Raw genomic sequence first — 18,137 nt, 5'->3', positions numbered from 1 at the left:
CAACAGACAGGCCCCTGGGGGGGCACCTTGGGCCTGATGATAAGCCCAGAGGGTCCAGAATTGCCACTGAGGCTGCCAATTAGGCACTGGGGGGTCTTGTCCGAGGTTTTGCGGGCCTTACTTGGTAATGTCTGAAGCCCCTGAAGCTCTCCCTGACCTGCTGGAGGGGGATTGGGACCGTGACAGCCAAGGAGGGGTGGTGCGTGAGTGGAGTAAAGAGGGCACTAAGTCCCTGGGTAACGGAAGGTCATGCGGTGATCGGTGCTGTGAGGCCAATCATGATGAAAAGCAGTGCCACGAGGAAGAGCAGTGCCACACTGGTGACCGGTGCCGCTTGGGTGACCGGTGCCGCTCGGGTGACCGGTGCCATGATGGAGAGCGGCAGCGGGCCGGGGACTGGTGCCGTGGCAACAGTCGACTCGGGGATCAGTGTCCCATGTGGAGACAGTCCAAATGGTGCCGCAAGGTCGCTGAGCGAGACCCGGACCTCGAGCGGGACCACGTTCCAGCAGTCAACCGTGACCTCGAGCGGGAACAGCTCCGAGGATCGGGGCTGCAAGACCAGTGCCGCGAGTCTAACCAGTATCGTGAGTAAGACTGGTACCTGGGGTGGTGCCAGGACTCGGAACGATGCCAGGACCCTGAGCAGCATGGAGATGCTGGTCTAGGGGCAGACAGTCCAAACATTGCCAGCTTGCCCTTGGATGGTACCAGAACTCAGGCTGGGGCCGGTGCTGGGGCCAGGGGTACCGGGGCTGTCACTTCGATGAGCCCTCTAGTGGCCTCGAAGGTATCTGGAGTGCAAGGCAATGTAATCTCCTCCACTTGAATGGTACCCTGTGCTGAGCTGGCATGTTGCTCGGTTGGGGCCGGAACAACTGCTTCAACCCTAACGATGGGTCCTCCCAGGGCTTGCTTCTTTCCGGCAAACGGGAATGGGAACAGTGCCAAGGTGGGTGTTTCTGGGGCCCGGGAGATCATCGGTCCCAAGGTGGGCATGGGATCTTCTGTGGTGCCTGAATCGGCAGTTCTGGGGGAGCACTGCGCACCGAGGCACTTGGGCCCACGTCTTGAGAGAGCCGCAATGCAGACTCCATGAAGCGTTGCTAGAGTCGAATTTCCCTCTCTTTTCTTGTCCATGGCTTGAAACCCTTACAGATTCTACACTTGTCAGCCTGATGGCCCTTGCCCAGACTCCTAAGGCAGGAGTCGTGGGGATCACCAATAGGCATGGGCTTATTGCAAGAATTGCAAGGCTTGAAACCCTGGGACGGCATGCCCCAGGGTCCCGCAGGGCAGTTGATGAGAGTTAAACTGCCCTCAATGACTGAACTATGCTTAACACTACAGAGAAAAACACTTAACACTAACTATTAACAATTAACTAACAACGATTGTGATAAGCTAGGAATTAGTGGAGCACTTGAGAAACCAAGAGACTACTGTTCCAACAACCATCACAGGCAGTAAGAAGGAACTGAAGGGGGGTTGGGCCAGCAGGGTCTTAGGCTTTGGCTACACTTGCATTTCAAAGCGCTGCCGCGGCAGCGCTGCCGCGGCAGCGCTTTGAAGCGCTAAGTGTAGTCAAAGTGCCAGCGCTGAGAGAAAACTCTCCCAGCGCTGTCCGTACTCCACCTCCCTGTGGGGTATAATGGACAGCGCTGGGAGCGCGGCTCCCAGCGCTGGGGCTTTGACTATACTGGCGCTTTGTAGCGCCGCAATTTGCAGCGCTGCAGAGAGTGTGTTTTCACACCCTGCTGCAGCGCTGCAAATTTGTAAGTGTAGCCAAGCCCTTATATAGAACACCATATCGGCACCACTCCAGGGGGCTCCCCAGATGGCCCGACGGGTAGCTGCTAGGGAAAAAGTTTCCGAGTTCTGTGCATGCGGCGCGCACACACACCTAACTGGAATTGATATGAGCAATCACTCAAAGAAGAACATAAAGGTTAAAAGAACAGGAGTACTTGTGGCACCTTAAAGACTAACAAATTTATTTTAGCATGAGCTTTCGTGAGCTGCAGCTCACTTCTTCGGATGCATAGAATGGAACACACAGACAGGGGAAATTTATACATACAGAGAACATGAAAAGGTGGAAGTATGCATGCCAACAGGCAGAGTCTAATCAATTGAGATGAGCTATCGTTAGCAGGAGGAAAAAAAACTTTTTGAAGTGATAATTAAGATGGCCTATAGAAGGTGTGAGGAGAACTTAACATAGGGAAATAGATTCAATTGGTGTAATGACCCAACCATTCCCAGTCTTTGTTTAGGCCACAGTTAATAGTATCTAGTTTGCATATTAATTCAAGTTCAGCAGTTTCTCTTTGGAGTCTGTTTTTGAAGTTTTTTTGTTGCAAAATTGACACCTTCAAGTCTGTCACTGAGTGGTTAGAGAGGTTGAAGTGTTCTCCCACTGGTTTTTGAATGTTATGATTCCTGATGTCAGATTTGTGTCCATTTATTCTTTTGCGTAGAGACTGTCCAGTTTGGCCAATATACATGGCAGAGGGGCATTGCTGGCACATGATGGCATATATCACGTTGGTAGATGTGCAGGTGTACGAGCCCCTGATGGCGTGTCTGATGTGATTAGGTCCTATGATGGTGTCACTTGAATGGATATGTGGACAGAGCTGGAATCGAGCTTTGTTGCAAGGATAGGTTCCTGGGTTAGTGTTTATGTTGTATGGTGTGCGGTTGCTGGTGAGTATTTGCTTCAGGTTGGGAGGCTGTCTATAAGCGAGGACTGGCCTGTCTCCCAAGATCTGTGAGAGTGAGGGATCATCTTTAAGGATAGGTTGTAAATCTTTGATGATGCGCTGGAGAGGTTTTAGTTGGTGGCTGTAGGTGATGGCTAGTGGTGTTCTGTTATTTTCTTTTTTAGGCCTGTCCTGTAGTAGGTGGCTTCTGGGTACTCTTCTGGCTCTGTCAGTCTGTTTTTTCACTTCAGCAGGTGGGTATTGTAGGTTTAAGAATGCTTGATAGAGATCTTGTAGGTGTTTATCTCTGTCTGAGGGATTGGAGCAAATACGGTTGTATCTTAGAGCTTGGCTGTAGACAATGGATCGTGTGGTGTGTCCGGGATGGAAGCTGGAGGCATGTAACTAAGTATAGCGGTCAGTGGGTTTCGGTATAGGGTGGTATTTATGTGACCATCGTTTATTAGCACAGTAGTGTCTAGGAAATGGACCGCTTGTGTGGATTGGTCTAGGCTGAGGTTGATGGTGGGATGGAAATTGTTAAAATCACGGTGGAATTCCTCGAGGGCTTCTTTTCCATGAGTCCAGATGATGAAGATATCATCAATGTAGCGCAAGTAGAGTAGGGGCGTTAGGGAAGCGAGAGTTAAGGAAGCGTTGTTCTAAGTCAGCCATAAAGATGTTGGCATACTGAGGGGCCATGCGGGTACCCATAGCAGTGCCACTGACTTGAAGATATATATTGTCCCCAAATGTGAAATAGTTGTGGGTGAGGACAAAATCACAAAGTTCAGCCACCAGGTTAGCCGTGATATTATCGGGGATACTGTTCCTGATGGCTTGTAGTCCATCTTTGTGTGGAATGTTAGTGTAGAGGGCTTCCACATCCATAGTGGCCAGAATGGTGTTTTCTGGAAGATCACTGATGGATTGTAGTTTCCTCAGGAAGTCAGTGGTGTCTCGAAGATAGCTGGGAGTGCTGGTAGCATAGGGCCTGAGGAGAGAGTCCACATAGCCAGACAATCCTGCTGTTAAGGTACCAATGCTTGAGATGATGGGGCGTCCAGGATTTCCAGGTTTATGGATCTTGGGTAGCAAATAGAATACACCTGGTCGGGGTTCCAGGCATGTGTCTGTATAGATCTGTTCCTGTGCTTTCTCAGGGAGTTTTTTGAGCAGATGGTGTAGTTTCTTTTGGTAATCATCAGTGGGATCAGAGGGTAATGGCTTGTAGAATGTGGAGTTAGAGAGCTGCCTGGCAGCCTCTTGTTCATATTCCGACCTATTCATGATGACGACAGCATGTGCCAGCAATGCCCCTCTGCCATGTACATTGGCCAAACTGGACAGTCTCTACGCAAAATAATAAATGGACACAAATCTGACATCAGGAATCATAACATTCAAAAACCAGTGGGAGAACACTTCAACCTCTCTAACCACTCAGTGACAGACTTGAAGGTGGCAATTTTGCAACAAAAAAACTTCAAAAACAGACTCCAAAGAGAAACTGCTGAACTTGAATTAATATGCAAACTAGATACTATTAACTGTGGCCTAAACAAAGACTGGGAATGGTTGGGTCATTACACCAATTGAATCTATTTCCCTATGTTAAGTTCTCCTCACACCTTCTATGGGCCATCTTAATTATCACTTCAAAAAGTTTTTTTCCCTCCTGCTAATGATAGCTCATCTCAATTGATTAGACTCTTCCTGTTGGTATGCATACTTCCACCTTTTCATGTTCTCTGTATGTATAAATTTCCCCTGTCTGTGTGTTCCATTCTATGCATCCGAAGAAGTGAGCTGCAGCTCACGAAAGCTCATGCTAAAATACATTTGTTAGTCTTTAAGGTGCCACAAGTACTCCTGTTCTTTTTGCGGATACAGACTAACACGGCTGCTACTCTGAAACCTGTCATAAAGGTTAAAATGTACTTGAAATATTTTACCTCTCGGATAAGACTAAAACTGGAGAAAGTTTCAGACAAAAAAGGAAAAAGAATTGGCAAAGTTTATGAGGAAATGAAAATAAAGGTTTAGAATCAAATGTCTCCTTAATAGTTGTTATATAACATCACTGTGGTAGAGGAGAACAAGAAAACTGGAGCTCAGATTTTGCATTTGAATTAGCTAATTATGACTGCGTCTGTGTTAATACATATTGCAAGTTACATTTTTAAACATCAGCTTACTATTTTCCTCTGAGAATTGTATCCACAAGAAAATAAGCTTTAAAAAAAACAACAACACAAAAAGCAAATTGTTTTGCAGTAATGGGAGTTGCTTAGATAGGTCACAGTGAATATTTACCCCACACTGAGAATTGAAAGACATTGTCATTTACCTCTGGGAGATTTTCTATGAAGGTGTGAATATTTGCTGCTTTAGCTGCCTCTTCAACTTCCTCCTGACTGACAACCCTACTGTTGTCTCCATACTGGATATTTTCAGCAATGTTGCAGTCAAACAAAATAGGCTCCTGGGACACAATACCCAATTTGGACCTTAACCATTGCAAGTGCAAAGACTTTGTATCTAACCCATCTGCAAACTAGAAACAGAAAAAGGGAAAAATCATTCCCTGCAGAATGCAATACTCCTCCTCAGGCATACAACGTAAATGTGAAACACCAATCTGTAAAAATTCTCTGCCCTGTGTTAGAGTTACAGTAAAAGTAAAGTGGTCAGTGAACCACTTCTGATCAAATAATAGATGATCAGATCTTTCATCTAAAATTGAACGGAACCAAAACTCTGAAAATTCAAAAGAAGTTCAGATAACCTTTTCTTCTCAGAAGTATTTTTTGTGGATGTCTGCTCTGCTAGCTTCTGTAATAGATGTGGTATTGCCAATCTATAATGAGATGTGCCCACAGAATTTCCATCTTTACTGATTTCAGAGTAGACAGAGAGACAGGCCAGTCCTCGCTTACAGACAGCCTCCCAACCTGAAGCAAATACTCACCAGCAACCGCACACCATACAACATAAACACTAACCCAGGAACCTATCCATGCAACAAAGCCCAATGCCAGCTCTGTCCACATATCTATTCAAGTGACACCATCATAGGACCTAATCACATCAGCCACGCCATCAGGGGCTCGTTCACCTGCGCATCTACCAACGTGATATATGCCATCATGTGCCAGCAATGCCCCTCTGCCATATACATTGGCCAAACCGGACAATCTCTACGCAAAAGAAACATTCAAAAACCAGTAGGAGAACACTTCAACCTCTCTAACCATTCCGTGACAGACTTGAAGGTGGCAATTTTGCAACAAAAAAACTTCAAAAACAGACTCCAAAGAGAGACTGCTGAACTCGAATTAATATGCAAATTAGATACGATTAACTTAGGTTTAAACAGAGACTGGGAATGGTTGGGTCATTACACTAATTGAATCTATTTCCCTATGTTAAGTTCTCTTCACACCTTCTATGGGTCATCTTAATTATCACTTCAAAAGGTTTTTTTTCTCCTGCTGATGATAGCTCATCTCAATTGATTAGACTCTTCCTGTTGGTATGCATACTTCCACCTTTTCATGTTCTCTGTATGTATAAATATCTCCTGTCTGTGTGTTCCATTCTATGCATCCGAAGAAGTGAGCTGTAGCCCATGAAAGCTTATGCTGAAATAAATTTGTTAGTCTCTAAGGTGCCACAAGAACTTCTGTTCTTTTTGCATCTTTACTGAGAAAGTCTGTTCATGAGCTTCTTAGACCGAGATGGTTGAAGAGCTCCAATAAGAATCCACATCTTTGGGCATTTTTTCAAACATCCTTTGACTCACCATCTCTAGGCTACTGTTCTCGGAGCTCCCATCATCATTAATAGGACTTGCATCAAAAGTCTCATCAAGTGATTAATTAGACCTCAAATTGTGTCATGTTAACATGACTAGAGGACTAGTGACAAGGGTTACATTATGGGAAGTATATTCTAATGCCCCCTCCAATATATCAAATCAACAAAGAGATGCAATGTAGTGATCTAAAGCCAGGACAGGGAGTCAGAAGATCCAAAATTCTACTCCCAGCTCTACCTTAAGCAAGTCCCAAGTCTTCTCTGCAGTACCTGGACCTGTAACAACACTTATCCATCTCAAAGGGGTGTTGTGCAGATGATTTAATGTTTGTAAAATACTTTGAAGAACAGTTCTATTAGCTCTAAGCATTAACAGCTTTACAAATCTCTTCTTACCACTTGTCCTGCCATAGGGTCATAAAATCTCTCCAGCAGCTGAATGGATGTGCTTTTGCCACAACCACTGCTCCCCACCAAGGCTAGCGTCTGTCCTTTATTAACCTTCACGCTGAGTCCTTGCAAAACTTGAGCTTCTGGTCTTGTAGGGTATATAAAGTGGATGTCCCTGAATTCAATGTCACCATCAAACTGAGTCTGGAAATGGTAGAAAATATAAATGTATGACAGAAGACCGGTCTATCTTGTACAGAAGCATCAAATACAACTCAGTATGGTCATTTAAACAAAGGCGTTGACTAGTCAGTTGGAAATGGTATAGTATTATCAAACCCAGAGCATTTTTGTCAGTTTATTATTGCTTAAATATGCAGTGACATTGGATTGGTATCTTCTGTGTAGAGCAACTCCTTCTTGAGTGGTCCTTTTCTGCATCTCTCTCTCATTTATATCATTCCTTTTCAGCCTGGTTCACAAGGACTATCATTACTTTAGGTAAGTAAACAACCCTAACACCTCTCTTTTATGTCATCCTTGCATATAATCCAGACACTATCATTGTGTGTGGAAAACATAGTTCCTGCCAGGGCCGGCTCCAGACCCCAGCACGCCAAGCGTGCGCTTGGGGCGGCGTCCCGCAGGAGGGTGGCAGGCGGCTCTGGTGGACCTCCCGCAGACTTGCCTGCGGAGGGTCCGCTGGTCCCGCAGCTTTGGTGGAGCATCCACAGGCGTGCCTGCAGGAGGTCCACCAGAGCTGTGGGACCGGCGACCGCCAGAGCGCCCCCCGTGGCGTGCCGCCCTGCTTGGGGCGGCGCAAATCCTAGAGCCGCCCCTGGTTCCTGCCCCTGGGAGTTCACTCTCTAAATAGTGTAATTTCAACACATAATACACAGGATGAACATAGTACAAGGTGAACATCAGATCTCAGATTGGGTTAAACATTTTTACTTTGGTGGATTATTCATAGTTTTCAAGGACAACTATGTTTTAAATGTAGGTTTGAATAAGGAAAGGGTAGCTGATTGGCTCTTTTATGTAGGAAGGGAGCTCTGAGTATGAGGTAGCAAGGAGGAAGACTTGAAGACAAGAGTGAGTGAAGGCGATGTTAGGAGAGACTGTGGGAGCCTCCTCTGATGCCTGGGGGACGGGACAGCTCCAGGACCACAATACCAGCACTGTGAGGACAATGGGCTCTTACAGCACCTAGAGAACTGGACTTTCAAGGTTTAAATTCTTTGGGCCAAATATTAGCTTCACTGAAGTCAAAGGCAGCTGCTTCACTGGCATCAGGATTTGGCCCAGAGTGGTTTCACTTTCAATTAACGTCTTTCTCCACAAGAAGATATTTCCCCTGGAGCATTAGCAGACTGGGCATGTGGAGCTGATTCAGGAAAGTAGTCAAGCACATGTGTGACTTAAAGTTGTGCCCATGAGTTACTGGCATGCTTACAGTATGTGCCTGAGTCCTTTTCTGAATCAAGGCCACTATCCAAAAGCTAGAATTCTAAAGCAATTTCAAGTTTCTGAAAGGCTGGTTCTGCTTGTAAAAGCATTTATGGAAAGCACTGAGAGACAATATGAAATCTGTTCAGTTTACAAATACAAAGATAGTTTCTAACTGTCAACACTGGACTTTGAGAGACAAGCTGGATTCTTTCCACCTCATGTATAATCACCAGGAACAAAAGGTTCTGCAGGCCAAATTACGTCTTCATTAATACTTGTGCAACCCCTTAGACTTGAATGAGGTTACACAAATGTTGTGTGCAGTGTTGTTACAGCCGCATCCGTAGCAAGATATTAGAAAGTCAACGTAGGTGAAGTAATATCTTTTATTGGACCAACTTCTGTTGGTGAGAGAGAGAAGCTTTTGAGCTTATACAGAACTGAAGAAGAGCTCTGTGTAAGCTCGACAGCTTGTCTCTCTCACCAATAGAATTTGGTCCAATGAAAGATAGTAACTCACCCACCTTGACTCTCTGTTACACAGATGTAACTGACTGGAACTTAGTAAACAAGTCTGCTGATGATGCACAAGAAGGAATAGAATCTAACTCACTCTCCCCCTCAGCTGCATAGTTTACAGGAGTAAAAAGCAGTGAAAACACACTTGTGTTGCTAAAGAAAGCAGTTTAACTCTGGGCTTGTCTTCACTACCAGGGAGATTGACATTGCTGCAATTGATTCAGCAGGTGTCGATAGCAGAGTGCTCTCTGATCAACTCTGGTACTCCACCGGAATGAGAGGAGTAAGGTAAGTCGATGGGAGAGCATCTCCTGTCAACACAGCACAATGAAGACACTGTGGTAAGTTGACCTAAGCTACATCAAACCCAGTTACATTCAGGGGCGGCTCTAGACACCAGCGCGCCAAGCAGGCGCTTGGGGCGGCCGTTTCCCGGGGGGCGGCATTTGGCTCCGGTGGAGCTCCCGCCGGCATGCCTGCGGCAGGTCCACCGGAGCCCGGGACGAGCGGACCTGCCGCAGGCATGACTGCGGCGGGTCCCGTCTTCCCGCGGCTACGGTTGAGCTCCCGCAGGCATGACTGCGGCAGGTCCGCTTGTCCCGGGCTCCAGTGGACCGGCCGCGGGACCGGGGAAGGGCGGCGCAGCGCTCCGCGCTGCTTGGGGCAGCCCGATTTCTAGAGCCGCCCCTGGTTACATTATTCATGTAGCTGGAGTAGCGTAACTTAGGTCGATTTTTCCCGGTAGTGTAGACAAGGCCTCAGAATACACCCAATGAACAGAACAGGTGAATGCAATGTCATTCTTCCAGTCATTTTTTAGAACAGAACCGCACTTAAAAGTATTCTGTTAATTTCTCAAGCAAAAAGGTGTTAAATGGCACTGGGCAAATATAAAATTATTAAGTTATTGCTGTGAAATTTTACCCTACCTGTCTGGTCCTGTCTTCTGTGACATTGCAAAAGGCAATTTAACAAGATTAATACAATTAAGGACAATGCAGTACCTCCAGGTTTGTTCGTTTCAAGGACTTTCTGAATGGCCTTACCAGTTTTGTACCCTCTTCACTATAGTTGTCAATTAAGGGTTTCCGATCCAAAAGCTGAAAGATTCGTTGGGCAGAAACTTTAGCTTTGCCGAAATCTGGTGCCAAAGAAGTGGACAGCCCAACATTTATAACACCAGATAGAACTGAATAAAAGACTCTGAAAACCAAACACAAAACATCTTTCAGTTAATCTAAAGAGAGACTTTTATTATTGTTAATAAATTACAAATATTGTTTTCCTTAGTTAAAACAAACAGACTTAATACTATCTATAAATCTGAGAATTGTGACTGTTTTAGAACTTTATGGCTTAGAAAAATTACACACAAAGGATTAGAAACAGAGGTTTAAAGCTTCAAATATTTGTATGGGTGACTAATGTTATGTAATTTCTCCCCGCAGAAGCATTTCACAAAGCTCGTTGTCTGCAATGAAGTGTCAGCAGTAAAAGTTTCTCCATAGTAAATAAACTGAGACAGGCTCTGTACATGCCAACAGACCTGTTTCAATGTTCCTCTCCCAGAAATAACCCTTCTGCCTGAATTGAGCTCCTGAACAGATTCTAAACTGCTGGACCTCTTGCACTATTGCCTCAGTAACTAGACTATACACAATTACCATGTGTTGAAATCACTGCCTTTGGACTGATGTGTACTCACATAAATACATTTTCAAAGTTTGCATAACAATTAGCAATGAGCCATCCCCCGAATCTGAAGATTGCTGCCTGAAGAAAGAAGATTGCACATAGGGCTATTCCATAGGTAAGTCCATATAGGGGGGCTTTTGTTCGAGAGTCCCTGATAAAAGAAAAGATTTATGTTAAAGGAAAAAATTGTCATGAAATGCCAAGAGCAGAGACTGGCTGGGAGAAGGTCAGACCTTTGGATTAGGGATGGCAAAACCTATACCTCACTCACTGAAATAATACATAATAATAATTAATAAAGCTGCATGCTAGGGCCTCCATGAAGGTGCCTCTGGAGAGAACTTATGGCAAATGAGATCCCTTCATTCCAACTAGCTGTTTGTTGGATAGAACCTTATGATAAAATTACCTTTAATACTCAAAACATTTTAATACTCGAATGCTAGTTTCCAGAATAAATTTTTATGGATGACCAAAGCAATCTGACACAAAGCAAATTGATAATTTTGATAAGTCTCTTATGATCTTTGAATGCTTGAATTTTTGGAGAATTTGGATAAATGTAGTGGTCACCATAGAAAAGTCAATGTCTACAACACAGCATAACTGAAGCACTGCAGATATTGCCTATTCTGAGTGCAAGAGGGGGAAAAGTAACAACTCAGAGCCCACTTTACATTGGTGACTTATAAATGGTGACCAATGTTGTTGTGTGGGATGGTAAAACTGGATCACCTTAATTATGTGCAGATCTTGCTGTGACAAAGAATCTGGTCCTAGTTCTGACAAAATGATTTTTCAAGAGAAAATGCAATTTCTGAACATTTGAAATTTTCCATTGAGAGAAAAGTAACAAAATATTTTATTCTGGGTTGGTTTGACCTGAATTAAAATATTTCTGCTTTGCACCCACAGCCATGTGACTCCCATAATGCATTATGCCACTCAGTCAGAGGGGAGACCACACTGCATCATGGGAGATGTAATCCAACCAGGGAGCCCGGCCCATAAGAGAGGCAATGTTCCAAAACAGGGAAATGCAGTTTAATGTTGAACTAGATAGAAACAAAAATTTTCAGCTCAGTTAAACAAAAGAAAAATTTAATATTTCAAATATTTGGGAATATAAATATTTTGTTTGGAGAAAAAATACAAAAATGGAATGATTTGCCATTTCTACATTGAAATTTTTCTAAAAAAACTTTTTCTGTGAAAAAATGTGATATATTTTCACATTTTGTCCCACTTCTGGGCAAAACAGAGTTTGAAATATTAGAATTTCCCACAGGATAGAAATTCAGATATTCACTCATCTCTAGTGATCATATATTGTTAAAATGTTTTCCAAAATAGTTTCACTATAAATCATAATATTGTGATACAATGACCTGTCAGGACTAGAGACAAGTGCTAAAGCTGAAAACTGCATTTCTCCAATGAAATATAGATTTTTTTCCCCTCATACTGATGATGGTTTATAGAATATTGAATCATAAAACTGTCATTGGCAGCGGACTATCATTTTCAATCCCTGCTTTTCCTTAAAACATACTTAAGGGGAAAGAAACAAAATGGATGGTAATCAGTTCATTTAAATAAAATGGAGACTAGGAAAATGTCGGACATATTTGGATATTAGAAATTAGCCCCTGCAGTGGTTAGCTTGTAGAGTGTGACTGAAAAGGTCAAAGGGGGAAAAGAAATGCACCTTATTTCAAGACCGACAAGTCCTTACTCAGTACAAATCATAATACACGGTGACGTTATGTAATATAAAGTCTTTGCCACTTGACCTATGAAACTCATTCTGCTGCAGTACTTGTGAAGAAGTAAACATCCCATATTCATGTTAACAAAAAATTTGTACCAGGTCATTACATTCTCTCTCTCACACAAATATTACATCACACACAATAGCATCTAAGAATGTATTTTAAAGAAACTGAGTAAATACATTTTACCCTGCCAAAATCTTTTCAAATCATTCATGTGTTTAACATTTTAGTCTGCAAATTAATGTAATATGACTAAATCTTGAGTTGTTTTAAATTAAGAAAATATGTATTCATTGCTTTTAAAAAACAGAATTGTTTGAGAGCAAATCCTACCTGTATGGATCATTCAGACTTGCATTATATCTCTCATAGAATGCATCTTCACTAGTTAATGAAGCCACAGTTCTTATATTTTCAACCGCTTCCGTTGAAATCTAAATCGGGAGACAAGACGGATATGAAGTATTCTTTTATATTTGAGTCTACTCCTACCACTATGTAGTTAGCACATCTCTAGCACTTTTCATCTTTCGCTCTCCAAGTGTTTTTCTTTTTAAAAAAGGAGATTAAGTATCATTCTCAGGGAAACTGAGGCACAACTATTAAATTATTTGCCTACGGTCACAGAGTGGTCTTTCTACTAAGCCAACATGGCTGCTATGTGATTCCTAAATACTCCTCCCCCATCTGTACATTTTGTTGTACAGCAGCATTAGCTGGCACTATAGAAGGCATTAAAAGGTAAGAAGTTGCTCCTTGCTCTGAGTACCCATATCCCAGCAGCAGCTCACTGGAGGGCTGCATGCTACCTTGGTTATGCAGCCTGAGCGCCACATTGAGCAGGAGTCGCCACACTCCTACTACCCACCCCCAGTGGGGACTCCTGCTCCTGCTTCTGCCAGGCTTCCCCAGCCATGTGCCAGTCCTACCCTGTGTACTTCTCCTCCAAACCAGGCCCTTCCCCCACACGCTTTGGCCAGCACTGCCACAGGGACGACGTGTATCTTAACTTTTCATTTTCTGGATTTCAGATATTTAAATTTGCATGATCTTTAGCCCCCCCTCCCAATCCTGGGGGGCAAGGTGAGAGGCTCAGACACTCCAAGAAGAGCAGGATCCCTAGATCCCAGCTCACATGGAGGAGCAGGGCTCTCCCCAGATCCAAGCACACACAGAAGGGGAGAATTCAGGGCTGACAGCCCACCCCCAAATCCTCAGCTTCCTCTGCCACCCCTCACATTCCCCATCCTCTCCCCTCACACTCCCCCAATCCCTACCCCCCACACTCAAATGACCCCATCTTTGGATCACTCGCCCTAACCTACGCTTTCATGATACATAGCAAATTTCAAAACAATCTGTGTAAACACACAGATTTTAGCATGCTTAGTAGTCATCCTTTAAACAGGAAGGGCTTCCCCACCCTAGCCAGAGCAGAGCTGGTGCTCAGTTATAATGCTGTATACAATTAGAAGGCCAATGGAGCAGAGGAGCTCCACACATCCATCAGCATCATAATAGTCTCAGAGAGCTGTGAAGTGGCCCATTCATCTCAATGGGATGTTCTCAGCTGAAAGTGAACACCCAGCCTGAATCCAGCCAGAATCTAGCTCTGAGGAGGGTGACCAGACAGCAAGTGTGAAAAATCAGGACAGGGGTGGGGAGCAATTGGTTCCTATATAAGACAAAGCCCCGAATATCAGGACAGTCTCTATAAAATTGAGACACCTGGTCACCTAGCTCTGAGACATATGAACTGCTCCATTCATGCCAGTGGGTTTTCCCATTCCCCCTCCCCAGGACTGTAGAGTTTCTGACATGCCCATTCTCAGCTCCTCACCCCTCTCTCAGCAGTGTGTCTTGGGCCATGCTCTGAGCATGCCTGTTCTAAGCTTCCCACTCAGAGGACCCGCACTTCCCTGATCCAAGCTCACATGGGGAGAGGCAGAGAGAGGGGGCCAGACTCCCTTAGAGGGACAAAGCATCCCAGATTCCAGTTCATGTGAGGAGGTAGGGAGTGGGGCTTAGATGTCCCCAGAAAGCAATGCCTACTGCAGACCCTGGCTCACAGGAGAGGGGACATGGAAGGCAGATAGATCCCCACGGCTGGGGAAGGCAGCTTCAGAGCCTGGCAAACAGAGGGGGGTCAGGTGCAGGGTTCAGTCACCCCCAGAGAGGCAAGCGCCCCTCCCCAAAAAAATTCCACCTCACATGCAGGGGGTGGGGAGAGGGGCTAAGACTCCCCTAGAGAGCTAGGGGGTCCCCCAGATTCAAGCACACACACAAAAGGGACAGAAGGGGAGAATGTGGAGCTGCCTCTATTGCCCCCAGACTCTGTGCAACAAACCCCCATGGCTGCTTCCCAGTATCCATTCCCCAAACCCAACTGCTCTATCACCTGTCCCCATTTATCTCCCTCCCCATAATCCCCCCTCTTCTCCGTGCAGCCCCAAACCCCTCTCACCCCATTCCCCTAACTCTTCGATCCCATAAAATGCTCTCTTGCCAGCAAGCATTTGCACGCCTATTTTTTTTAAACAAAAATACTTTGATGACATTACATCCCTCTCCAAAATAAAAGCCTGATAGTAACAGATTTTAGCAACATGCCAGCCAAGCTTTCCCAGGTTTTCAGCAAAGGGGACCGTGAACTGTCAGTAGCTGGGGGAGTTCAGGAACAAACACTGTGCATCTCTTCAGTCTATCCAGCCGCTTTGACCATATTCTACCTGCAAAGCCTTTGGGGTTCGCTTTACATACGTGCTCAATGTAACTTGTGGAGTGCTTGATCTTTACTCAAGAGTTTAAGTTGATGGCCAAACTCTCTTGCTAATAATGTTCTGAATCTTGCTTCCCCCAAGTGGCTAGTGGATGCCATGCTTTCTCTGGGGATAACCCTCAAGTGAGTGAGACCCTTGTGCCAGGATCAGACCCATGGTCTGATCTCTAGATGTGGGCAAAAAAAACATTACTAGAACGAACCTTTAGAAAAGCTGATTATTTGGTGGGAAACAGCATCTCATGAACCCCTTAGGGGGTATCGTACCCCTGCAGAATGCTGTGTGGAACAAAATTCAAACTACTGAAAACCAGGAGATGCACAAGTCACGTTGTGCATCCAAGCTTACCTCTGCCCTCTTTCCGCAGTGCCCAGTTAACACACATACCATTGCTCTGCCAACCCCGCAGCTGCTGACATGCACAAGGTCTTCACCTTGTTTTATAGACCATTCTCTGTCACCCACAGGATTCCATCGAACAATATTACAGGACAAGAAAGAAAAAAAAAAAAGAAAGGCTGCTCACCCCACGTTCCATCTGTTCCATATTGCTGGCAGTAGCGAATGGGAATTATTTACATATACTCCAGTTGCAATCAGGATTCTAGATGTACCTACATTAAATAGTGGAAACAGTAGCTGGGCCTGCTTGGCAAGTGTCTTGGTGATGTGAGGATGTGTGGATCACTCTGAGGTATGTGAGAGAGCAAAGCAGAGTTTAGGAAACTAGGACAGATTACAAAGGATGAATATAGGCAAACAACACAGGAATGCAGGGGCAAGGTTAGAAAGGTAAAGGCACAAAATGAGCTCAAACTAGCTATGGGAATAAAGGGAAACAAGAAGACTTTTTATCAATACATTAGAAGCAAGAGGAAGCCCAAGGACAGGGTAGGCCCACTGCTCAGTGAGGAGGGAGAAACAGTAACAGGAAACTTGGAAATGGCAGAGTTGCTTAATGACTTCTTTGTTTCGGTCTTCACTGAGAAGTCTGAAGGAATGCCTAACATAGTGAATGCTTATGGGAAGGGGGTAGATTTAGAAAATAAAATAAAAAAAGAACAAGTTAAAAATCAGTTAGAAAAGTTAGATGCCTGCAAGTCACCAGGGCCTGATGAAATGCATCCTAGAATACTCAAGGAGCTAACAGAGGAGGTATCTGAGTCTCTAGCTATTATCTTTAGAAAATCATGGGAGATGGGAGAGATTCCAGAAGACTGGAAAAGGGCAAATATAGTGCCCATCCATGAAAAGAGAAATAAACACAACTCAGGAAACTACAGACCAGTTAGTTTAACTTCTGTGCCAGGGAAGATAATGGAGCAAGTAATTAAGGAAATCATCTGCAAACACTTGGAAGGTTGTAAGGTGATAGGGAATAGCCAGCGTGGATTTGTAAAGAACAAATCGTGTCAAACCAATCTGATAGCTTTCTTTGATAGGATAACGAGTCTTGTGGATAAGGGAGAAGCGGTGGATGTGGTATACCTAGACTTTAGTAAGGCATTTGATATGGTCTCACATGATATTCTTATCAATAAAATAAGCAAATACAATTTAGATGGGGCTACTATAAGGTGGGTGCATAACTGGCTAGATAACCGTACTCAGAGAGTAGTTATTAATGGATCCCAATCCTGCTGGAAAGGTATAACGAGTGGGGTTCCGCAGGGGTCTGTTTTGAGACGGGCTCTGTTCAATATCTTCATCAACGACTTAGATGTTGTCATAGAAAGTATGCTTATTAAGTTTGCAGATGATACCAAACTGGGAGGGATTGCAACTGCTTTGGAGGATAGGGTCATAATTCAAAATGATCTGGACAAATTGGAGAAATGGTCTGAGGTAAACTGGATGAAGTTTAATAAAGACAAATGTAAAGAGCTCCACTTAGGAAGGAACAATCAGTTTCACACATACAGAATGGGAAGAGACTGTCTAGGAAGGAGTATGGCAGAAAGGGATCTAGAGGTTATAGTGGACCACAAGCTAAATATGAGTCAACAGTGTGATGCTGTTGCAAAAAAAGCAAACGTGATTCTGGGATGCATTAACAGGTGTGTTGTGAGCAAGACACAAGAAATCATTCTTCCGCTCTACTCTGCGTTGGTTAGGCCTCAACTGGAGTATTGTGTCCAGTTCTGGGCACCGCATTTCAAGAAAGATGTGGAGAAATTGGAGAGGGTCCAGAGAAGAGCAACAAGAATGATTAAAGGTCTTGAGAACATGACCTATGAAGGAAGGCTGAACGAATTGGTTTTGTTTAGTTTGGAAAAGAGAAGACTGAGAGGGGACATGATAGCAGCTTTCAGGTATCTAAAAGGGTGTCATCAGGAGGAAGGAGAAAACTTGTTCACTTTAGCCTCTAATGATAGAACAAGAAGCAATGGGCTTAAACTGCAGCAAGGGAGATTTAGGTTGGACATTAGGAAAAAGTTCCTAACTGTCAGGGTGGTTAAACACTGGAATAAATTGCCTAGGGAGGTTGTGGAATCTCCATCTCTGGAGATATTTAAGAGTAGGTTAGATACATGTCTATCAGGGATGGTCTAGACAGTATTCCATCCTCCCATGAGGGCAGGGGACTGGACTCGATGACCTCTCGAGGTCCCTTCCAGTCCTAGAGTCAATGAATCTATTAATCTATGTACCTCCAGGATCCTGTGTGCATCAGAACAGTGCAGAATTGTGTACCTTATATCATTAGCAGGGCACAGGGTATTTTCAGTAGCGAGCTGCCATATGAGCAATCTAAGCATTTATTATCTATGCACACTCCAGGAAAAGTGAGTGTGCTCAGTGGCAAATGAAACTGTACTGAAGAGCGGAGGATGTAGTTAGCTCTGCTTGGTAGGTGTGTTAGCAAGATCTCTGGATGACTTGGCTATGTGTGACAGAGCTGTGACTGAGATATGAGGAGATCTATGTGTGTGTGTGGAAAGGCAGGAGGTGCAGGTGTGCAGGATGAAGTACGTCTGAGTTCTATGTGGAATTGTGTAGGT

The 18,137-nt window shown here is 44.3% G+C and overlaps 1 protein-coding gene across 1 annotated transcript in view; it reads right to left on the bottom strand.

The window, feature by feature from the left end:
- LOC120397906 (ATP-dependent translocase ABCB1-like) overlaps positions 1-18,137 on the bottom strand; it is a 91,932-nt gene that overhangs the window by 6,930 nt on the left and 66,865 nt on the right. The window contains exons 23-27 of the mRNA XM_039524603.1: positions 12,689-12,789; positions 10,591-10,731; positions 9,932-10,088; positions 6,921-7,118; positions 5,056-5,262 (exon numbers count right to left, since the gene is read on the bottom strand). Of these exons, the coding sequence (XP_039380537.1) occupies positions 5,056-5,262; positions 6,921-7,118; positions 9,932-10,088; positions 10,591-10,731; positions 12,689-12,789 (804 nt within the window). The remainder of the gene's footprint in view (positions 1-5,055; positions 5,263-6,920; positions 7,119-9,931; positions 10,089-10,590; positions 10,732-12,688; positions 12,790-18,137) is intronic.

Source organism: Mauremys reevesii, linkage group 2 (assembly GCF_016161935.1).
Source record: "Mauremys reevesii isolate NIE-2019 linkage group 2, ASM1616193v1, whole genome shotgun sequence".
Taxonomy (NCBI): Eukaryota; Metazoa; Chordata; order Testudines; family Geoemydidae; genus Mauremys; species Mauremys reevesii.
The sequence above is the reverse complement of the archived record's forward strand: the minus strand, read 5'-3'. Positions and strand labels throughout refer to the sequence as shown.